The following is an 18,861-nucleotide window of genomic DNA, read 5'->3' as shown; positions in this document are numbered from 1 at the left end:
TTGGGGCCCTGGAAGGCGACTGTTGCTTTGAAGCGCTGCCATCAGACCATCACCGGAGGGGAAAAAGCGGTGGTGAAAGCGTGGGGTTGGGGTGGGGGGTGTGTGCGTGTATGCCCAATTGTCCTGGGTGTGATAATGTAATGTTTTTTAGACTGAGGCCGACCTGCAAAAGTTCGACTCCAGGTGTCGTTGAGGAGGGAGGGAGGTCAAAAGCGTCCATCATTGAGGTGTCTTCGGGGGTGTTTTTAAAACAGCCGTTCGAGGGAGTCAAATCGTGGATTAGGATGTTTGTTCTCCGCGAGCAGCCCCCAAAAAATGACTTGTCTGTTCTATTCGTCCATGCTGGGTGCTCTCAAATTCCATTCAATTCTCCTTTACAGCAAGCTTCTCCATGATGTGATCCATTTTGCGATTCAGGTCAGAAATCGCCGCAGTCTGCGTTCCCACAGCCCTGCCCAAACCATCCATTGCGACGAACAGCCTTTGGGTTTAATGAGTGGCTGCCATTGGGTGAAGTGTCTTGCTCAAGGACACAACGGACGTGACAAGGTTGGTAGAAGGTTGGGACCAGGAACCCTCAGGTTCATCCCAACTGTGCCACACCTTCCCCCCAAAAAACAACCGAGATGTGAATGTCCACATGGCTGCGTACTGCCACCGGAGGAACGAACACACCGTTAAATATGCAGATCTCCGCGGTGTGCCTTGCCTGGTGAAAGACTTCCATTCATGAACTTGAGCGAGGCATGAAGCCAAGGCAGCGCAAAAACATGACACGGGAGTCATTGTGTGCGTTGACAAGTACACACAATGACGAGCGCCCTTAGACAGAAGACGCTTCACAGCATTGCGGTCTCTTTTGTTAATCGACGCACAAAACACATTCTGAGCACTACTTCAAAACCCATGAATCGGGAGCTTCCAAACTGCGATTTGACGACTCCAAGTCTTCAATTTTTGCCCTCGAGACATCATGAGATGAGTTGGGAATCTTACCCATAGGGAGATGGCATTAATTTCAACAGTCCGACCAATAACTGTATTTCCATAATGTCGCCATCTAGTGGAAAATGTGAGTAATACAGGTCAATATCAAATAGGCTCCGGATCCCAATGCAAGCAACCTTCCCTAGTCATGGTGGGAAAAAAAATGTTTTATTATTTTTTAGCCTTTATTTAACCAGGTAAAATCCTATTGAGATCAAATTTCTTTTCCGGGGGAGACCTGGCCAAGATTGCAACAGCAAGGTCACATTAAAGGCCTACTGAAACCCACTATTACCGACCACGCAGTCTGATAGTTTATACATCAATGATGAAATCTTAAAATTGCAACACATGCCAATACGGCCTGTTTAGTTTACTAAATTGCAATTTTAAATTTCCCGCGAAGTATCCTGTTGAAAACGTCGCGGAATGATGACGCCTATGATGACGCGTGCGTGTGACATCACCGGTTGTAGCGGAACTGTTCTTCCAGCCCGATCCAAGCTATAACTTGTCTGCTTTAATCGCATAATTACACAGTATTCTGGACATCTGTGTTGCTGAATCTTTTGCAATTTGTTCAATTAACAATGGAGAAGTCAAAGAAGAAAGATGTAGGTGGGAAGCGGTGTATTGCAGCTGCCTTTAGCAAAACAAAAACAGCCGGTGTTTCCTTGTTTACATTCCCAAAGGTGAAGCTTTACTATGGAACAGAGCGGTCAAACGAACATGGTGACCCGACCACATGTCAACCGGCAGGTTTCGGTGAGAAAACTGTGCTAATAAGTCGGCTCTTACTGTAGACATGAGCGGAGCCTATGTGTCTCCTCCCACCGGAGACACTGGCGGTCACCACACCCCTCCGACTTTCAGGTACCATATAATCTCACTAAAACACTAGTAACACAATAGGCAGATAAGGGATTTCCCAGAATTATCCTAGTAAATGTGTCTAATAACATCTGAAGCGCTCCCACTGTCCTCGCCTTTTAAAAAAAAAAAATTCCTAGTCCTTCACTCTCACTATCCTCATCCACGAATCTTTCATCCTCGCTCAAATTAATGGGGAAAACGTTGCTTTCTCGGTCCGAAACACTCTCGATGCTGGTGGCCATGATTGTAAACAATGTGAGGATGTGAGGAGCTCTACAACCCGTGACATCACGCGCACATTGTTTGCTACTTCCGGTACAGGCAAGGCTTTTTTATTAGCGACCAGAAGTTGCGAAATTTATCGTCGATGTTCTCTACTAAATCCTTTCAGCAAAAATATGGCAATATCGCGAAATGATCAAGTATGACACATAGAATGGACCTGCTATCCCCGTATAGGTAAGAAAATCTCATTTCAGTAGGCCTTTAAAAACAGTAAACAACACAAAGTTATCAAATTTACAACATTAAAACTTGCTCACAAAACACATCAATCAATCAATCAACTGTAGTGCCGTAATGTCGCCATCAAGTGGACAATGAGAGTAATACAGGTCAATATTAATTGGGCTCTAGATGAAAGAAAGCGCAGCATTCACTTGTATGACCCAATGCAAGCAACTTTCCCTAGTCATGGTGCAAAAACTAAATGTTTTATTTATTTAATTTTTTTGCCTTTATTCAACCAGGTAAAATCCCATTGAGATCAAAAATCTCTTTTCCAAGGGAGACCTGGCCAAGATTGCAACAGCTAGGTTGCAATAAAAACAGTCAACACATAAAAACATCAAATTTACAACATTAAAACATGCTCACATTACACAAGTGCATACAAACAAGGTGGACTGCAATCCTTTCACCGAATCTTTAAACTCATTTAATGTAATAAGTTTCAAGAAATCCATCAATCAACTGTAGTGCCATGATGTCGCCATCAAGTGGACAATGAGAGTAATACAGGTCAATATTAATTAGGCTCTGGATGAAAGAAAGCGCAGCGTTTCCTTGTATGACCCAATGCAAGTGACCTTCCCTAGTCATGGTGCAAAAACATAATGTTTTTTGTTTTTTAGCCTTTATTTAACCAGTTAAAATCTCATAGAGATCCAAGCTCTCTTTTCAAAGGGAGACCTGGCCAAGAAATCAACAGCAAGGTTACATTAAAAACAGTAAACAACACATAAACACATTACAACATTAGAACTTGCTCACATAACACAAGTGCATACAGACAAGGTAGACTGCAATCCTTTCACAGAAGCTTTCAGCTCATTTAATGTAACACGTTTCAATCAATCAATCAAGCAACGGTAGTGCCATAATGTCGCCATCAAGTGGACAATGAGAGTAATACAGGTCAATATTAATTAGGCTCTGGATGAAAGAAAGCGCAGCGTTTCCTTGTATGACCCAATGCAAGCAACCTTCCCTAGTCATGGTGCAAAAAAGTAAATGATTTATTTTTTATTTTTTAGCCTTTATTTAACCAGGTCAAATCCCATAGAGATCAAAAATCTCTTTTCCATGACATACCTGGAAAAGATTACAACAGCAACGTGGCAATAAAAACAGTAAACAACACATAAAAACATCAAATTTACAACATTAAAACATGCTCACATTACACAATGTGTAACTGCCGTTGTGTCCTTAGACAAGACACTTTACCCACCTGCTCCCAGTGCCACCCACACTGGTTTAAATGTAACTTTGATATTGGGTTTCACTATGTAAAGCGCTTTGAGTCACTAGAGAAAAGCGCTATATAAATATAATTCACTTCACTGCATACAAACAAGGTGGACTGCAATCCTTTAACGGAAACTTTAAACTCATTTAATGTAAACAAAGGTTTGAGGTTGGGCAGCACGGTGAAACAGGGGTTAGTGTATGTGCCTCACAATACGAAGGTCCTGGGTTCAATCCCGGGCTCGGGACCTTTCTGTGTGGAGTTTACATGTTCTCCCCGTGTTTGCGTGGGTTCCCTCCGGGTACTCCGGCTTCCTCCCACTTCCAAAGACATGCACCTGGGGATAGGTTGATTGGCAACACTAAATTGGCCCTAGTGTGTGAATGTGAGCGTGAATGTTGTCTGTCAAACCGCAAACGGGACAAGCGGTAGAAAATGGATGGATGGGTTTGAAGTTGAAGATTCAATTGTAGGTTATTTCAAGCTTTCGGTGCGGAAACCCTAAAATCTCCAAAGTTCATACTTTGGAGACGACAAACTGCAGAACATTTATTGAACGAAGATTGTGACTTCCGTGTTTCTTTGTTAAAAGACAAGACAGATAAGACGGAGTGATACCCAGAATGGTTTTGTCGATGAACACATACCAACGATTGAGAAGTCGAGCACATAGAGATGTCCAGTTAACCGTTGAGTACAACACACAATGGTGAGTAAGTTGAGCATGGTTGTTGATGAATCTCAGTGCTCCGTGTACAACACATCTCCATAGTCAATAACCGTATTCTGAATGCAATGATTAAAAAATAAATAAATAAATACATTAAATAATTCCATGAATAACCCAAACATTTTAGTGAGATTTTTTTCAAACTATCATGGCTCAAAAATAATGAATCAAAATTAATGTTATTATGAATTACTGACAAATTCAATGTGGTCTGTCTATTTGTGTTGGCCCTGCGATGAGGTGGCGACTTGTCCAAGGTGTACGCCGCCTTCCGTCCGAATGCAGCTGAGATAGGCTAGAGCACCCCCCCTCCCGTGACCCCAAAAGGGACAAGCGGTAGAAAATGAATGGATAGATAATTGATTGCTTAAAAATCATCCTACTATTTGTTTACCAAGGTCAGTCGTGGAACTGATTGGACGCGATAAACGAGGGACGACTGCAAAAAATGAAAATTAAAAATTAAAAGAAAAAATATATTTTTTTTAAATAATTTTCATGATTAACCCAACATTTTGTGGGATTTTTTTAAACTATCGTTTATCAAAAATAATGAATCAAAATCAGTGTTAAGAATTATTGAGCTATTCAATGTTGTCTATTTGTGTTAGCCCTGCGATGAGGTGGCGACTTGTCCAGGGTGTACTCTGCCTTTGGCCCGAATGCAGCTGAGATAGGCTTAAGCACCCCCCGTGCCCCCCGGAAGGGACAAGCGGTAGAAAATGTATGATTGATTTCTTAAAAATCATCCTACTATTTGTTTACCACGGTCAGGCCTGGAACTGATTGGCCGCAATAAATGAGGCATGACTGTATTTTGAATGCAATGATTAAAAAAAATAAAAATAAAAACAATTAAATAATTTAAATAATTCCATGACCCCAAAAATTTTGTGGCATTTTTTTAAACTATCATTGCTCAAAAATAATGAATCAAAATCAGTGTTAATTACAATTATTGACCTATTCAATGTTGTCTATTTGTGTTGGTCCTGCGACAAGATGGCGACTTGTCCAGGGTGTACAATGCCTTCCGCCCGAATGCAGCTGAGATAGGCTCCAGCACCCTTCCGCTACTCCCGGAAGGGACAAGCGGTAGAAAATGGATGATTGATTTCTCAAAAAAATCATCCTACTATTTGTTTACCACGGTCAGGCCTGGAACTGATTGGCCGCGATAAATGAGGGACGACTGAATTCTGAATGCAATGATTAAAAAAAATAAAAAAATAAAAATAAAAACAATTAAATAATTTAAATAATTCCATGACCCCAAAAATTTTGTGGCATTTTTTTTAAACTATCATTGCTCAAAAATAATGAATCAAAATCCGTGCTAATTACAATTATTGACCTATTCAATGTTGTCTATTTGTGTTGGCCCTGCGATGAGGTGGCGACTCGTCCAGGGTGTACAACGCCTTCCGCTCGAATGCAGCTGAGATAGGCTCCAGCCCCCTTCCGCTACTCCCGGAAGGGACAAGCGGTAGAAAATGGATGATTGATTTCTCCAAAAAATCATCCTACTATTTGTTTACCACGGTCAGGCCTGGAACTGATTGGCCGCGATAAATGAGGGACGACTGAATTCTGAATGCAATGATTAAAAAAAATTAAAAAATAAAAATAAAAACAATTAAATAATTTAAATAATTCCATGAATAACCCCAAAAATTTTGTGGCATTTTTTTAAACTATCATTGCTCAAAAATAATGAATCAAAATCAGTGTTAATTACAATTATTGACCTATTCAATGTTGTCTATTTGTGTTGGCCCTGCGAGGAGGTGGCAACTTGTCCAGGGTGTACGCCGCCTTCCGCTCGAATGCAGCTGAGATAGGCTCCAGCACCCCTCCACGACCCCGGAAGGGACAAGCGGTAGAAAATGGATGATTGATATGTTAAAAAAAAATCATCCTACTATTTGTTTACCACGGCCAGGCCTGGAACTGATTGGCCGCGATAAATGAGGACGACTGTATTCTGAATGCAATGATTAAAATAAATAAAAAAATTAAAAATTAAAATAATTCCATGGAGGAACCCAAAAATGTTAGTGGGATTTTTTTTAAACTATCATTGCTCAAAAATAATGAATCAAAATCAATGTTATTATGAATTATTGACCTATTCAATGTTGTCTATTTGTGTTGGCCCTGCGATGAGGTGGCGACTTGTCCAGGGTGTACGCCGCCTTCCGCTCGAACGCAGCTGAGATAGGCTCCAGCACCCCTCCACGACCCCAAAAGGGACAAGCGGTAGAAAATGAATGGATGGATTCTTAAAAATGCTTAAAAATCATCCTACTATTTGTTTACCACGATCAGGCCTGGAACCGATTGGACGCGATAAATAAGGGACGACTGTATTCTGAATGCAATGATTAAAAAAAATAAAAAATAAAAATAAAATTAAAAAAATAATTAAAAAATTTACAATAACCCATGAATAACCCCAACATTTTAGTGGGATTTTTTTTAAACCATCATTGCTCAAAAATAATGAATCAAAATCAATGTTATTATGAATTATTGACCTATTCAATGTTGTCTATTTGTGTTGGCCATGCAACTTGTCCAGAGTGTACGCCGCCTTCCGCTCGAATGCAGCTGAGATAGGCTCCAGCACCCCTCCACGACCCGAAAAGGGACAAGCGGTAGAAAATGAATGGATGGATTCTTAAAAATGCTTAAAAATCATCCTACTATTTGTTTACCACGATCAGGCCTGGAACCGATTGGACACGATAAATAAGGGACGACTGTATTCTGAATGCAATGATTAAAAAAAATAAAAAATAAAAATAAAATTAAAAAAATAATTAAAAAATTTACAATAACCCATGAATAACCCCAACATTTTAGTGGGATTTTTTTTTAAACCATCATTGCTCAAAAATAATGAATCAAAATCAATGTTATTATGAATTATTGACCTATTCAATGTTGTGAAGTGTGAATTATATTTATATAGCGCTTTTCTCAAGTGACTCAAAGCGCTTTACATAGTGACACCCAATATCTAAGTTACATTTAAACCAGTGTGGGTGGCACTGGGAGCAGGTGGGTAAAGTGTCTTGCCCAAGGACACAACGGCAGTAGCTAGGATGGCACAAGCGGGAATCGAACCTGCAACCTTCAAGTTGCTGGCACGGTCACTCTACCAACCGAGCTATGCCGCCCCATATTTGTCTATTTGTGTTGGCCGTGCGACTTGTCCAGGGTGTATCCCGCCTTCCGCTCGAATGCAGCTGGGATAGGCTCAAACAACCACCCGCGACCCCAAAAGGGACAAGCGGTAGAAAATGGATGGATGGATGGATTAACAAAAATACATACGATACTCTTTTCCAATCCGCCAGTTTCCTCAAAAGGCGCGAGCGTGGAGGTCGGCCACTGCTGCCGTTCGACCTTGTTGGCAACAAACCGCTCGCTGGTCCGACCATCCATCTGTCTAAATCACAGCCTGTCACCGACCGGCTCGCTCGGTCCCGTCTCCGTGATGGACGCGCGACGGGGGGCCGGGTGCCAAGTCCTGTGCGGGCGTGGGCAAAGACGAGCGCACCTTCGCCGTTTGTCCCATCACGGTAATGGTTTCCTCCAAGGGGGCGTCAAGTACATCACGCACGTCGACGTTTAATCCAAACACGTGCGTTTACGAGGGGATACCAGGGCCCGCGGTACACGCTGTCCTTGGGGTTATTTCGTCCCCCGCGCCGCCACTACCCGCATGCGAGAGAGGGTCGTCGTCGTTATGCTAACTGAATTATTTGCTTTATTGTACCCGGGCGGCCGAGACGGCGCTATCCATCTCGGCACAGCCGGCTGACCTTAAGGGAGAAAACAAATGGCGCCCCGGCTCACACAACGAGCTTCTCTCGCCGCACAGAGGACTCACAATGTGCTCACCCAGGTACTTCAAATGCAAATCGCCTCGGAGAGTAATCAGTAATCAGAGACGCGCATGGCGCGGCGTGGCGCAGTGGGAGAATGGCCGTGCGCAACCCGAGGGGCCCTGGTTCAAATCCCACCTAGTACCAACCTCGTCACGGCCGTTGTGTCCTGAGCAAGACACTTTACCCTTGCTCCTGATGGGGGCTGGTTGGCGCCTTGCATGGCAGCTCCCTCCATCAGTGTGTGAATGTGTGTGTGAATGGGTAAATGTGGAAGTAGTGTCAAAGCGCTTTGAGTACCTTGAAGGTAGAAAAGCGCTATACAAGTACAACCCATTTATTTATCATTTATGTTGGAGATTTTGCACACAATCAACTCCTTAATAATTCCTTTTTGGACCTGCGGTTTTGTTCCAAGTTCGACCACGGCTAAATATGTACCGAATTTCCCGGACCATTGGGCGCACCGGATTATAAGGCGCACTGCCGATGAATGGTCTATTTTTGATAGTTTTCATATAAAAAGGTGCACCGGACTATAGGGTGCATTAAAGCAATGGTTCTCAAATGGGGGTACGCGTACCCCTGGGGGTACTTGAAGGTATGCCAAGGGGTATGTGAGATTTAAAAAAAAAATTCTACAAATAGCAACAATTAAAAAATCCTTTATATATATATTTATTGAATAATACTTCAACAAAATATGAATGTAAGTTCATCCATCCATTTTCTACCGCTTATTTCCTGTTGGGGTCACGGGGGGCGCTGGCGCCTATCTCAGCTACAATCGGGCGGAAGGCGGGGTACACCCTGGACAAGTCGCCACCTCATCGCAGGGCCAACACAGATAGACACACACTCACATTCACACACTAGGGCCAATTTAGTGTTGCCAATCTAACTATCCCCAGGTGCATGTCTTTGGAAGTGGGAGGAAGCCGGAGTACCCGGAGGGAACCCACGCATTCACGGGGAGAACATGCAAACTCCACACAGAAAGATCCCGAGCCTGGATTTGAACCCAGGACTGCAGGAACTTCGTATTGTGAGGCAGACGCACTAACCCCTCTGCCACCGTGACCATGTAAGTTCATAAACTGTGAAAAAAAAATGCAGCAATGCAATATTCAGTGTTGACAGCTAGATTTCCATAAATATTGATGTTAAAGATTTATTTCTTTTGTGAAGAAATGTTTAGATTTAAGTTCATGAATCCAGATGGATCTCTATTACAATCCCCAAAGAGGGCACTTTAAGTTGACTATTACTTCTATGTGTAGAAATCTTTATTTATAATTTAATCAATTTTTTATTTTTCAACAACTTTTTAGTTATTTTTATAACTTTTTTTTCCAAATAGTTCAGGAAAGACGACTACAAATGAGCAATATTTTGCACTGTTTTACAAGTTAATAAATCAGAAACTGATGACATAGTGCTGTATTTTACTTCTTTATCTCTTTTTTTCAACCAAAAAAGCTTTGCTCTGATTAGGGGGTACTTGAATTTAAAAAATGTGCACAGGGGGTACATCACTGAAAAAAGTTTGAGAACCACTGCATTAAAGGACTCATATTATTATAAGAGATGTCTGACAATGGATTTTTTGCTGATATCCGATATTGTCTAACTCTTAATTACCGATATCGATATCAACCGATACCGATGTACACAGCCGTGGAATTAACACATTATTATGCCTAATTTTATTATGATGCCCACGCTGGATGCATTAAACAATGTAACAAGGTTTTCCCAAAATAAATCAACTCAAGTTATGGAAAAATTGCCAACATGGCACTGCCATATTTATTATTGAAGTCACAAAGTGCGTTATCTAGCTTCCTGTTCCACTCAGGATTGAATACAAAGTCTCCTTACTAACCCACCAGTGCCTCCATGGAAATGCCCCCCCTCTACCTCAGAGAACTGCTCACCCCCAAATCAATGGGAAACTGGGCTTTCTGCTCCGCCGCTCCCAGTCTGTGGAACGCTCTCCCTGACCACCTGAAGGAACCACAGACTGTGAATGCTTTTAAAAAAGGCTTAAAATCCCTTCTTTTTAAAAAAGGCATTTTTTTTTATATATGCCTGCTAGTTCTAGCTATTAGGCTGTTCTAGATTTTATATTTATTTATTTTTATTATCTTTTTATTAAACTGTAGCACTTTGAGGTTGTTTACTGAATGTAGAGTGCTTTTTTTACAAATAAAATCTGCCATATTTATTATTGAAGTCACAAAGTGCATTTTTTTTTTTTAACATGCCTCAAAACAGCAGCTTGAAATTTGAGGCATGTTGAGGTTGAGGTGGGCGAGGTTGGGGGGAGCGGGGTTGAGGTGAGGGGGTGGCGGGGGGTGTATATTGTAGCGTCCTGGGAGAGTTAGTGCTGCAAGGGGTTCTGGGTACTTGTTCTGTTGTGTTTATGTTGTGTTACGGTTTGAAATGTGTTTGTCATTCTTGTTCTTTGTGGGTTCACAGTGTGGCACATATTTGTCACAGTGTTAAAGTTGTTTATACGTCCACCCTCAGTGTGACCTGTATGGTTGTTGACCAAGTATGCCTTGCATTCACTACTGTGTGTGAAAAGCCTTCGTTATTATGTGACTGAGCCGGCACGCAAAGGCAGTGCCTTTAAAGTTTATTGCCACTCTGTACTTCTCCCTACGCCCGTGTACTCAGCGGCATTTTTTAAAATACATAATTTTTACTTTTTGAAACCGGTACCGATTTCCGCTATTACATTTTAAAGAAGTTATCGGCCGATTATGTCAGCAGTCCGATATTATTGGACATCCCTAATCATTATAATTTTTTTCCTTGTGGTCAACATAACATTTAATGGTGGTTCTTTGGTCAGAATGTTGCATAGATTATGTTTTACAGATCATCTTCTAGTCGCTTTCTGACAGTCGCTTCCGAATGCGCCGTTTTGTAGGCGGTCTTATTTACGTGGCTCACCTTCGGCAGCGTCTTCTCCCCGTCATCTTTGTTGTAGCGGTGTACCGTGCAAGGACGGGAGTGGCATAAGTGTCAAAAGATGGAGCTAACTGTTTTAATGACATTTAGACTTTACTTCGATCAATATCGGAGCAGCGTCTCCTCATCCGGAAACAACAACAATGCCGGAAATGTGTCCCGTAAAAAAACGTCCAGCGGGATCGCTCTAATAACTAAAGTTCCTTGGGTGAATAATGTCAACTCACCGCACCGGTATGTTTTAGCGCTTCATGACGACTTTACTGACGGATATAAGTAAAAACTTTACACTACTTTATATTAGAAATGGAGGATGAATGTCCCATAACAAGAGGATAGAGAAAGAGAAGAAGCGTATGACTACGGAGTCCCACGGACTACAAAGGCGGAAGCGCGCAATTTTTCCGGATTTATGCAGATCCCAAATACAGATCACCAGGTACCCGAAGATAAGAAAAGTTGCTTTTCACATAATATTGCAAAACAAAATGGCAGATAATATGTCTTACCTTATACACATAAGTTATAAAAATAATTCACACAACATTTCAGCCAGCCTAAAAGGAACTACACGACAAGGAGATTACTCATCAAACTTAACATCAATTATCATTACAACTTCTTCTTGTACCAACGTAATTGCAGGCAGAATCACAACTTACACTGCACTTCCAGGTACTTCTGTGCTTGGAAGTCCTTGACCGCAGGGTGGTCCACGATGCAAACCACGGGTACGCCGTCGTCCTCCTTGTTGACGGTGAACGTGAGCCGGCTGGTCACCGTGTACATCCTGTCGTACGTTAGCTCCACCTTGGGCTTTCCTGTACGAGCAAGACCAGACAAATTAACATGAGCATTGCTCCAGTAAGTAAACATTTAGTTGTCATTTCCTGTTGCCACCGGGTGGCACTTTTACTCATTTCGGGTGCGATTTTCATCATACACACCAAATGTGAGGAAGATTTAAAGTCTTACATTTTTGTGGCGACTGAATAACAAATGTTGCTAAGCTCCGCCCACATGTCGGAGGCTAACATTTTTCGCAACTGACAATGTCCACTGTCCGTGATTTGGATTTATTTGTCCAAAGTCCCTAGGATGAGTTCGGCAAAAAGTGACCTCTGGTTTTGGCCCAAAATAGCAGACTTCCCGACTGTTTGCGCACGTGTTGCTTGGATGGGTCTGCTCCTGTCTCTGACCATGGAACACCGCAGAGGCCACCACAGAGTATGTAGTTATTTATTTATTATTTTTTTTACTTTTGTAGCAGTATGTCGAAATGGCACTGCTGGTGGCATCAGATCTGCTTTGTTAATACCTTGTTCATTGACGTTCTTTGCAATTTGACAATGTCCTCTGTCCGGGATTTGATTTATTGGTCCAAAGTCGCTAGAATGACTTCTCAAAAAGTGACCTCTGGTTTTGGCCCACAATAGCAGACTTCCCGACTGTTTGGGCATGTGTTGCTTTGTTGGGTCTGCTCTTTTCTCTGACCATGGAACACCGCAGAGGCCACAACAGAGTATATGGGTATTTATTTTTTTAAACTTTTGTAGCAGTATGTAGAAATGGCACTGCTGGAGTGGCAGCTGGTTGCATCAGCTCTGCTTTTTTAATGCCTTGTTCATTGACGTTCTTTGCAATTTGACAATGTCCACTGTCCGTGATTTGGATTTATTGGTCCAAAGTCGCTAGAATGACTTCTCAAATAGTGACCTCTGGTTTTGGCCCAAAACAGCAGACTTCCCGACTGTTTGCGCATGTGTTGCTTTGTTGGGTCTCCTCTTTTGTCTGACCATGGAACACCGCCGAGGCCACCACAGAGTATATTGGTATTTATTTATATATATATATATATATATTTTTAAATTTATAGCAGTATGTAGAAATGGCACTGCTGGAGTGGCAGCTGGTTGCATCAGTTCTGCTTTTTTTTAATGTCTTGTTTATTGACATTTTTCGCAATTCGACAATGTCCACTGTCCGTAATTTGGATTTATTTGTCCAAAGGATGAGTTCGTCAAAATGACACCTCTGGTTTTGGCCCAAAATAGCCGACTTCCTGATTGTTTGCGCACGTGTTGCTTGGGTGGGTCTACTCCCGTCCCTGACCATGGAACACCGTAGAGGCCACCACAAAGTATGTGGGTATTTATTTTTCATTGTTTAAACTTTTGTAGCAGTATGTAGAAATGGCACTGCGCACGTGTTGCTTTGTTGGGTCTGCTCCTGTCTCTGACCATGGAACACCGCAGAGGCCACCACAGAGTATGTGGGTATTTATTTTATATTTTTTAAACTTTTGTAGCAGTATGTAGAAATGGCACTGCTGGAGTGGCAGCTGGTTGCATCAGTTCTGCTTTTTTTTAATGTCTTGTTTATTGACATTTTTCGCAATTCGACAATGTCCACTGTCCGTAATTTGGATTTATTTGTCCAAAGGATGAGTTCGTCAAAATGTGACCTCTGGTTTTGGCCCAAAATAGCCGACTTCCTGATTGTTTGCGCACGTGTTGCTTGGGTGGGTCTACTCCCGTCCCTGACCATGGAACACCGTAGAGGCCAGCACAAAGTATGTGGGTATTTATTTTTCATTGTTTAAACTTTTGTAGCAGTATGTAGAAATGGCACTGCGCACGTGTTGCTTTGTTGGGTCTGCTCCTGTCTTTGACCATGGAACACCGCAGAGGCCACCACAGAGTATGTGGGTATTTATTTTATATTTTTTAAACTTTTGTAGCAGTATGTAGAAATGGCACTGCTGGAGTGGCATCTGGTTGCATCAGTTCTGCTTTTTTTTAATGTCTTGTTTATTGACATTTTTCGCAATTCGACAATGTCCACTGTCCGTAATTTCGATTTATTTGTCCAAAGGGTGAGTTCGTCAAAATGTGACCTCTGGTTTTGGCCCAAAATAGCCGAATTCCTGATTGTTTGCGCACGTGTTGCTTGGGTGGGTCTACTCCTGTCTCTGACCATGGAACACCGTAGAAGCCACCACAGAGTATGTGGGTATTTATTTTTCATTTTTTAAACTTTTGTAGCAGTATGTAGAAATGGCACTGCGCACGTGTTGCTTTGTTGGGTCTGCTCCTGTCTCTGACCATGGAACACCGCAGAGGCCACAACAGAGTATGTGGGTATTTATTTAAAACATTTTTAACATTTGTAGCAGTATGTTGAAATGGCACTGCTGGAGTGGCAGCTGGTTGCATCAGCTCTGCTTTTTTTAATGTCTTGTTTATTGACAATTTTCGCAAGTCGGCAATGTCCACTGTCCGTAATTTCGATTTATTTGTCCAAAGGATGAGTTCGTCAAAATGTGACCTCTGGTTTTGGCCCAAAATAGCCGACTTCCTGATTGTTTGCGCACGTGTTGCTTGGGTGGGTCTACTCCTGTCTCTGACCATGGAACACCGTAGAGGCCACCACAGAGTATGTGGGTATTTATTTTTCATTTTTTAAACTTTTGTAGCAGTATGTAGAAATGGCACTGCGCACGTGTTGCTTTGTTGGGTCTGGGCCTGTCTCTGACCATGGAACACCGCAGAGGCCACCACAGAGTATGTGGGTATTTATTTTATATTTTTTTAACTTTTGTAGCAGTATGTAGAAATGGCACTGCTGGAGTGGCAGCTGGTTGCATCAGCTCTGCATTTTTAATGTCTTTAATGTCCTATGTGTTCATTGACGTTTTCCTCTTACACACGTTTATGTGTGCTATGGTTATGAGGTTTTTTTTCTCTCCCCTTGGCCTCAGTCTGGACCCCTCTCCATGGGCCCAGGTTTGGACTGAAATTGTTTTTCTTTTTACTCACCCTTACCCCAGTTATTTAACCTGTTTCTCATATTTTTTGTTGTTTAAGTTGGCAGACCCGTCCGCGATCCTGTTCAATCTCCCCGTAATCTGCTCTTGAACGGGATTGTGCGGAAAATCTTAATTTCCCATCGGGGATTAATAAAGAACTTCTGATTCTGATTCTCAAGAGGTCAAATTTTGTACCACGTCGTCCTTGGGAAGAAGAAATAAAGCAATAAGATGTTGAGGATTGTGACTGAAAGCGCTGGAAGAACAGAGGTGAGTTTGCCAAGAAAGTGCCGCAAGATGAAAAAAAATAAAAAATCTTAATACGAACAGCTGCAGCCATCAGCTCACAGCTGAGTTGAAAAGAGTGCACCTAAAGTGTACCCACTTCCACCTAGCACCCCCCCCCCCCCCCTGCAGCTTCGCTACTGTCACATTGATGACATCTGCCTCTTTGGATGCCGGGAAGGCAAACCTGTGTGATGTGCCGGGTGTAAAGGGAGAGGTTATAATGAATACGCGCCTCTGGAGGCTTCACAGGCGTGCAACCACCTGACACGGAGACCTGAAGGTGACTGCTTCAAATCAGAATGTCTTTGAAAGTGAGCCGCACAGGAGCTCGCTACTCCTTGAGTTGATTGTGAATACTTGATGAAAGACGCCTGTGTTTCACTGCCACTGTTGTATTTGCTTTCTTTGGTCTGTCCAGACTCTGGTGAGCACCATGTAGCCTTTGTTGTATGGTATCCCACACAAGAGCCTCAATTTTACAGAATATTATAGGGGCTCTAGAAAAATGTACTGTGGGACACCACTACCGAATTGTTGTATGGTGTCCCACACAAGATTTTAGAGAATAATATAGGGGCTTTAGAACACTGTCTTCTGGGACACTACTACCAAATTGTTGTATGGTGTCCCACACAAGAGCCTCTATTTTAGAGAATGATATAGGGGCTCTAGAACACTGTCCTGTGGGACACCACTACCAAATTGTTGTATTGTGTCCCACACAAGATTTTAGAGAATAATATAGGGGCTCTAGAACATTGTCCTGTGGGACACCACTACCAAATTGTTGTATGGTGTCCCACACAAGAACCTCTATTTTAGAGAATAATGTGGGGGCTCTAGAACACTGTCCTGTGGGACACCACTACCAAATTGTTGTATGGTGTCCCACACAAGAACCTGTATTTTAGAGAATAATGTGGGGGCTCTAGAACACTGTCCTGTGGGACACCACTACCAATTTGTTGTATGGTGTTCCACAAAAGAGCCTCCATTTTAGAGAATAATCTGGGGGATCTAGAACACTGTCCTGTGGGACACTACTACCAAATTGTTGTATGGTGTCCCACACAAGAGCCTCTATTTTAGAGAATGATATAGGGGCTCTCGAACACTGTCCTGTGGGACACCACTAACAAATTGTTGTATGGTGTCCCACACTATGGCCTCTATTTCAGAGAATAATATGGGGGCTCTAGAACACTGTCTTGTATGACACCACTACCAAAATGTCGTATTGTGTCCCACACAAGATTTTAGAGAATAATATAGGGGCTTCAGAACTCTGTCCTGTGGGACACCACTACCAAATTTTTGTATGGTGTCCCACACAAGATTTTAGACAATAGTGTAGAGGCTCTAGAATACGGTTTTGTGGGACACCACTATCAAATTGTTGTATGGTGTCCCACACACGATTTTTGAGAATAATATAGTGGGTCTACAACACTGTCCTATGGGTGACCACTAACAAATTGTTGTATGGTGTCCCACACAAAAGCTTCTATTTTAGAGATTAATATGGGGGCTCTAGAACACTGTCTTGTGGGACACTACTACCAAATCGTATGGTGTTCCACAAAATATCTTAGAGAATAATATAGGGGCTCTAGGGCACTGTCCTATGGGAAACCACTACCAAATGTCTGTATGGTGTCCCACAGAAGAGACTCTATTTTTGAGAATAATATAGGGGCTCTCAAACACTGTCCTGTGGGACACCACTACCAAATTGTCGTATTGTGTCCCACACAAGATTTTAGAGAATAATATAGGGGCTCTAGAACACTGTCCTGTGGGACACCACTACCAAATTGTTGTGTGGTGTCCCACACAAGTGCCTCTATTTTAGAGAATAATATAGGGGCTCTAGAAAACTGTTTTGTATGACACCACTACCAAATTGTCGTATTGTGTCCCACACAAGATTTTAGAGAATAATATAGGGGCTCTCAAACACTGTCCTGTGGGACACCACTACCAAATTGTTGTATTGTGTCCCACACAAGATTTTAGAGAATAATATAGGGGCTCTAGACACTGTCTTGTGGGACACCACTACCAAATTTGTGTATGGTGTCCCACACAAGAACCTCTATTTTAGAGAATAATGTGGGGGCTCTAGAACACTGTCCTGTGGGACACCACTACCAATTTGTTGTATGGTGTTCCACAAAAGAGCCTCCATTTTAGAGAATAATCTGGGGGATCTAGAACACTGTCCTGTGGGACACCACTACCAAATTGTTGTATGGTGTCCTACACAAGATTTTAGAGAATAATATAGGGGCTTTAGAACTCTGTCCTGTGGGACACCACTACCAAATTGGTGTATGGTGTCCCACACAAGAACCTCTATTTTAGACAATAATGTGGGGGCTCTAGAACACTGTCCTGTGGGACACCACTACCAAATTTTTGTATGGTGTCTCACACAAGAACCTCTATTTTAGAGGATAATGTGGGGGCTCTAGAACACTGTCCTGTGGGACACCACTACCAAATTGTTGTATGGTGTCCCACAAAAGAGCCTCCATTTTGGAGAATAATAAGGGGGCTCTAAAACACTGTGTTGTATGACACCACTACCAAAATGTCGTATTGTGTCCCACACTAGATTTTAGAGAATATTTTTGGGGCTTCAGAACTCTGTCCTGTGGGACACCACTAACAAAATGTTGTATGGTGTCCCACACAAGAGCCTCTATTTCAGAGAACAATATAGGGGCTTTAGAACACTGTCCTGCGTGACACTACTACCAAATTGTTGTATGGTGTCCCACACAAGTTTTTAGAGATTAATATAGGGGCTTTAGAACACTGTCCTGTGGGACACCACTACCAAATTGTTGTATGGTGTTCCACAAAAGAGCCTCTATTTTAGAGAACATTTTTATAGGGGCTCTAGAACACTGTCCTGTGGGACACCACTACCAAATTATTGTATGGTGTCCCGAACAGGTTTTTAGAGAATATAGGGCTCTAGAACACTGCCCTGTGGAACACCACTACCAAATTGTTGTACGGTGTTAGAAGCTGGCAGGCTCGTCAGCCGTCCTTTTCACTGTCTCCCTGTAATGTTTGTCTGATCTTAAATGGGATTGTGCTGAAAATCTCAAATTCACCTCAAGGATTAATAAAGTTCTTCTCAATCTGAATCTGAATGAATTGACAGTTCAATCCTTTATGTGCCATCTTTTGTACCCAAACTATATGAATCTTTAATTAGGCTGAGAGGCGGGAAAAAAGAGGTTCATAGCAGAAGGTCTACCAGACAGTTGTATGGTGTCTGTGGACAATGCATGTGTTTTTTAAGAGTTCTTACTTCAGTCATAGCCATGTTTAAAGCAGCTAATATTTTCCCATGTGTACACTTTGTGCTTTCTCCATTTTCTTCGCTAGTAAACGCTCTGCTTTACCTGGAAGGCGCTGGAATGTGTATTGGGAGTATACTGTATTCCCTTTTTACCCAATCAGTTTAGAACAATAAGGCTGTATTTCTTTCTGGGCGGGAGAGGGCTGTTTTTGTACTAAATAAGCTGACTCTTTCCGT

The 18,861-nt window shown here is 42.2% G+C and overlaps 1 protein-coding gene across 5 annotated transcripts in view; it reads right to left on the bottom strand.

The window, feature by feature from the left end:
• The window catches only part of cadm1a (cell adhesion molecule 1a), a 968,224-nt gene that overhangs the window by 142,685 nt on the left and 806,678 nt on the right, over positions 1 to 18,861 (bottom strand). For all 5 annotated transcript variants that reach the window (XM_061898993.1, XM_061898992.1, XM_061898988.1 and 2 more), the window contains exon 6: positions 11,875 to 12,033. In XM_061898993.1, the coding sequence (XP_061754977.1) occupies positions 11,875 to 12,033 (159 nt within the window). The remainder of the gene's footprint in view (positions 1 to 11,874; positions 12,034 to 18,861) is intronic.

Source organism: Nerophis ophidion, linkage group LG04 (assembly GCF_033978795.1).
Source record: "Nerophis ophidion isolate RoL-2023_Sa linkage group LG04, RoL_Noph_v1.0, whole genome shotgun sequence".
In the NCBI taxonomy this organism is placed as follows: domain Eukaryota; kingdom Metazoa; phylum Chordata; class Actinopteri; order Syngnathiformes; family Syngnathidae; genus Nerophis; species Nerophis ophidion.
This window is presented reverse-complemented; position numbering and strand designations above follow the sequence as displayed.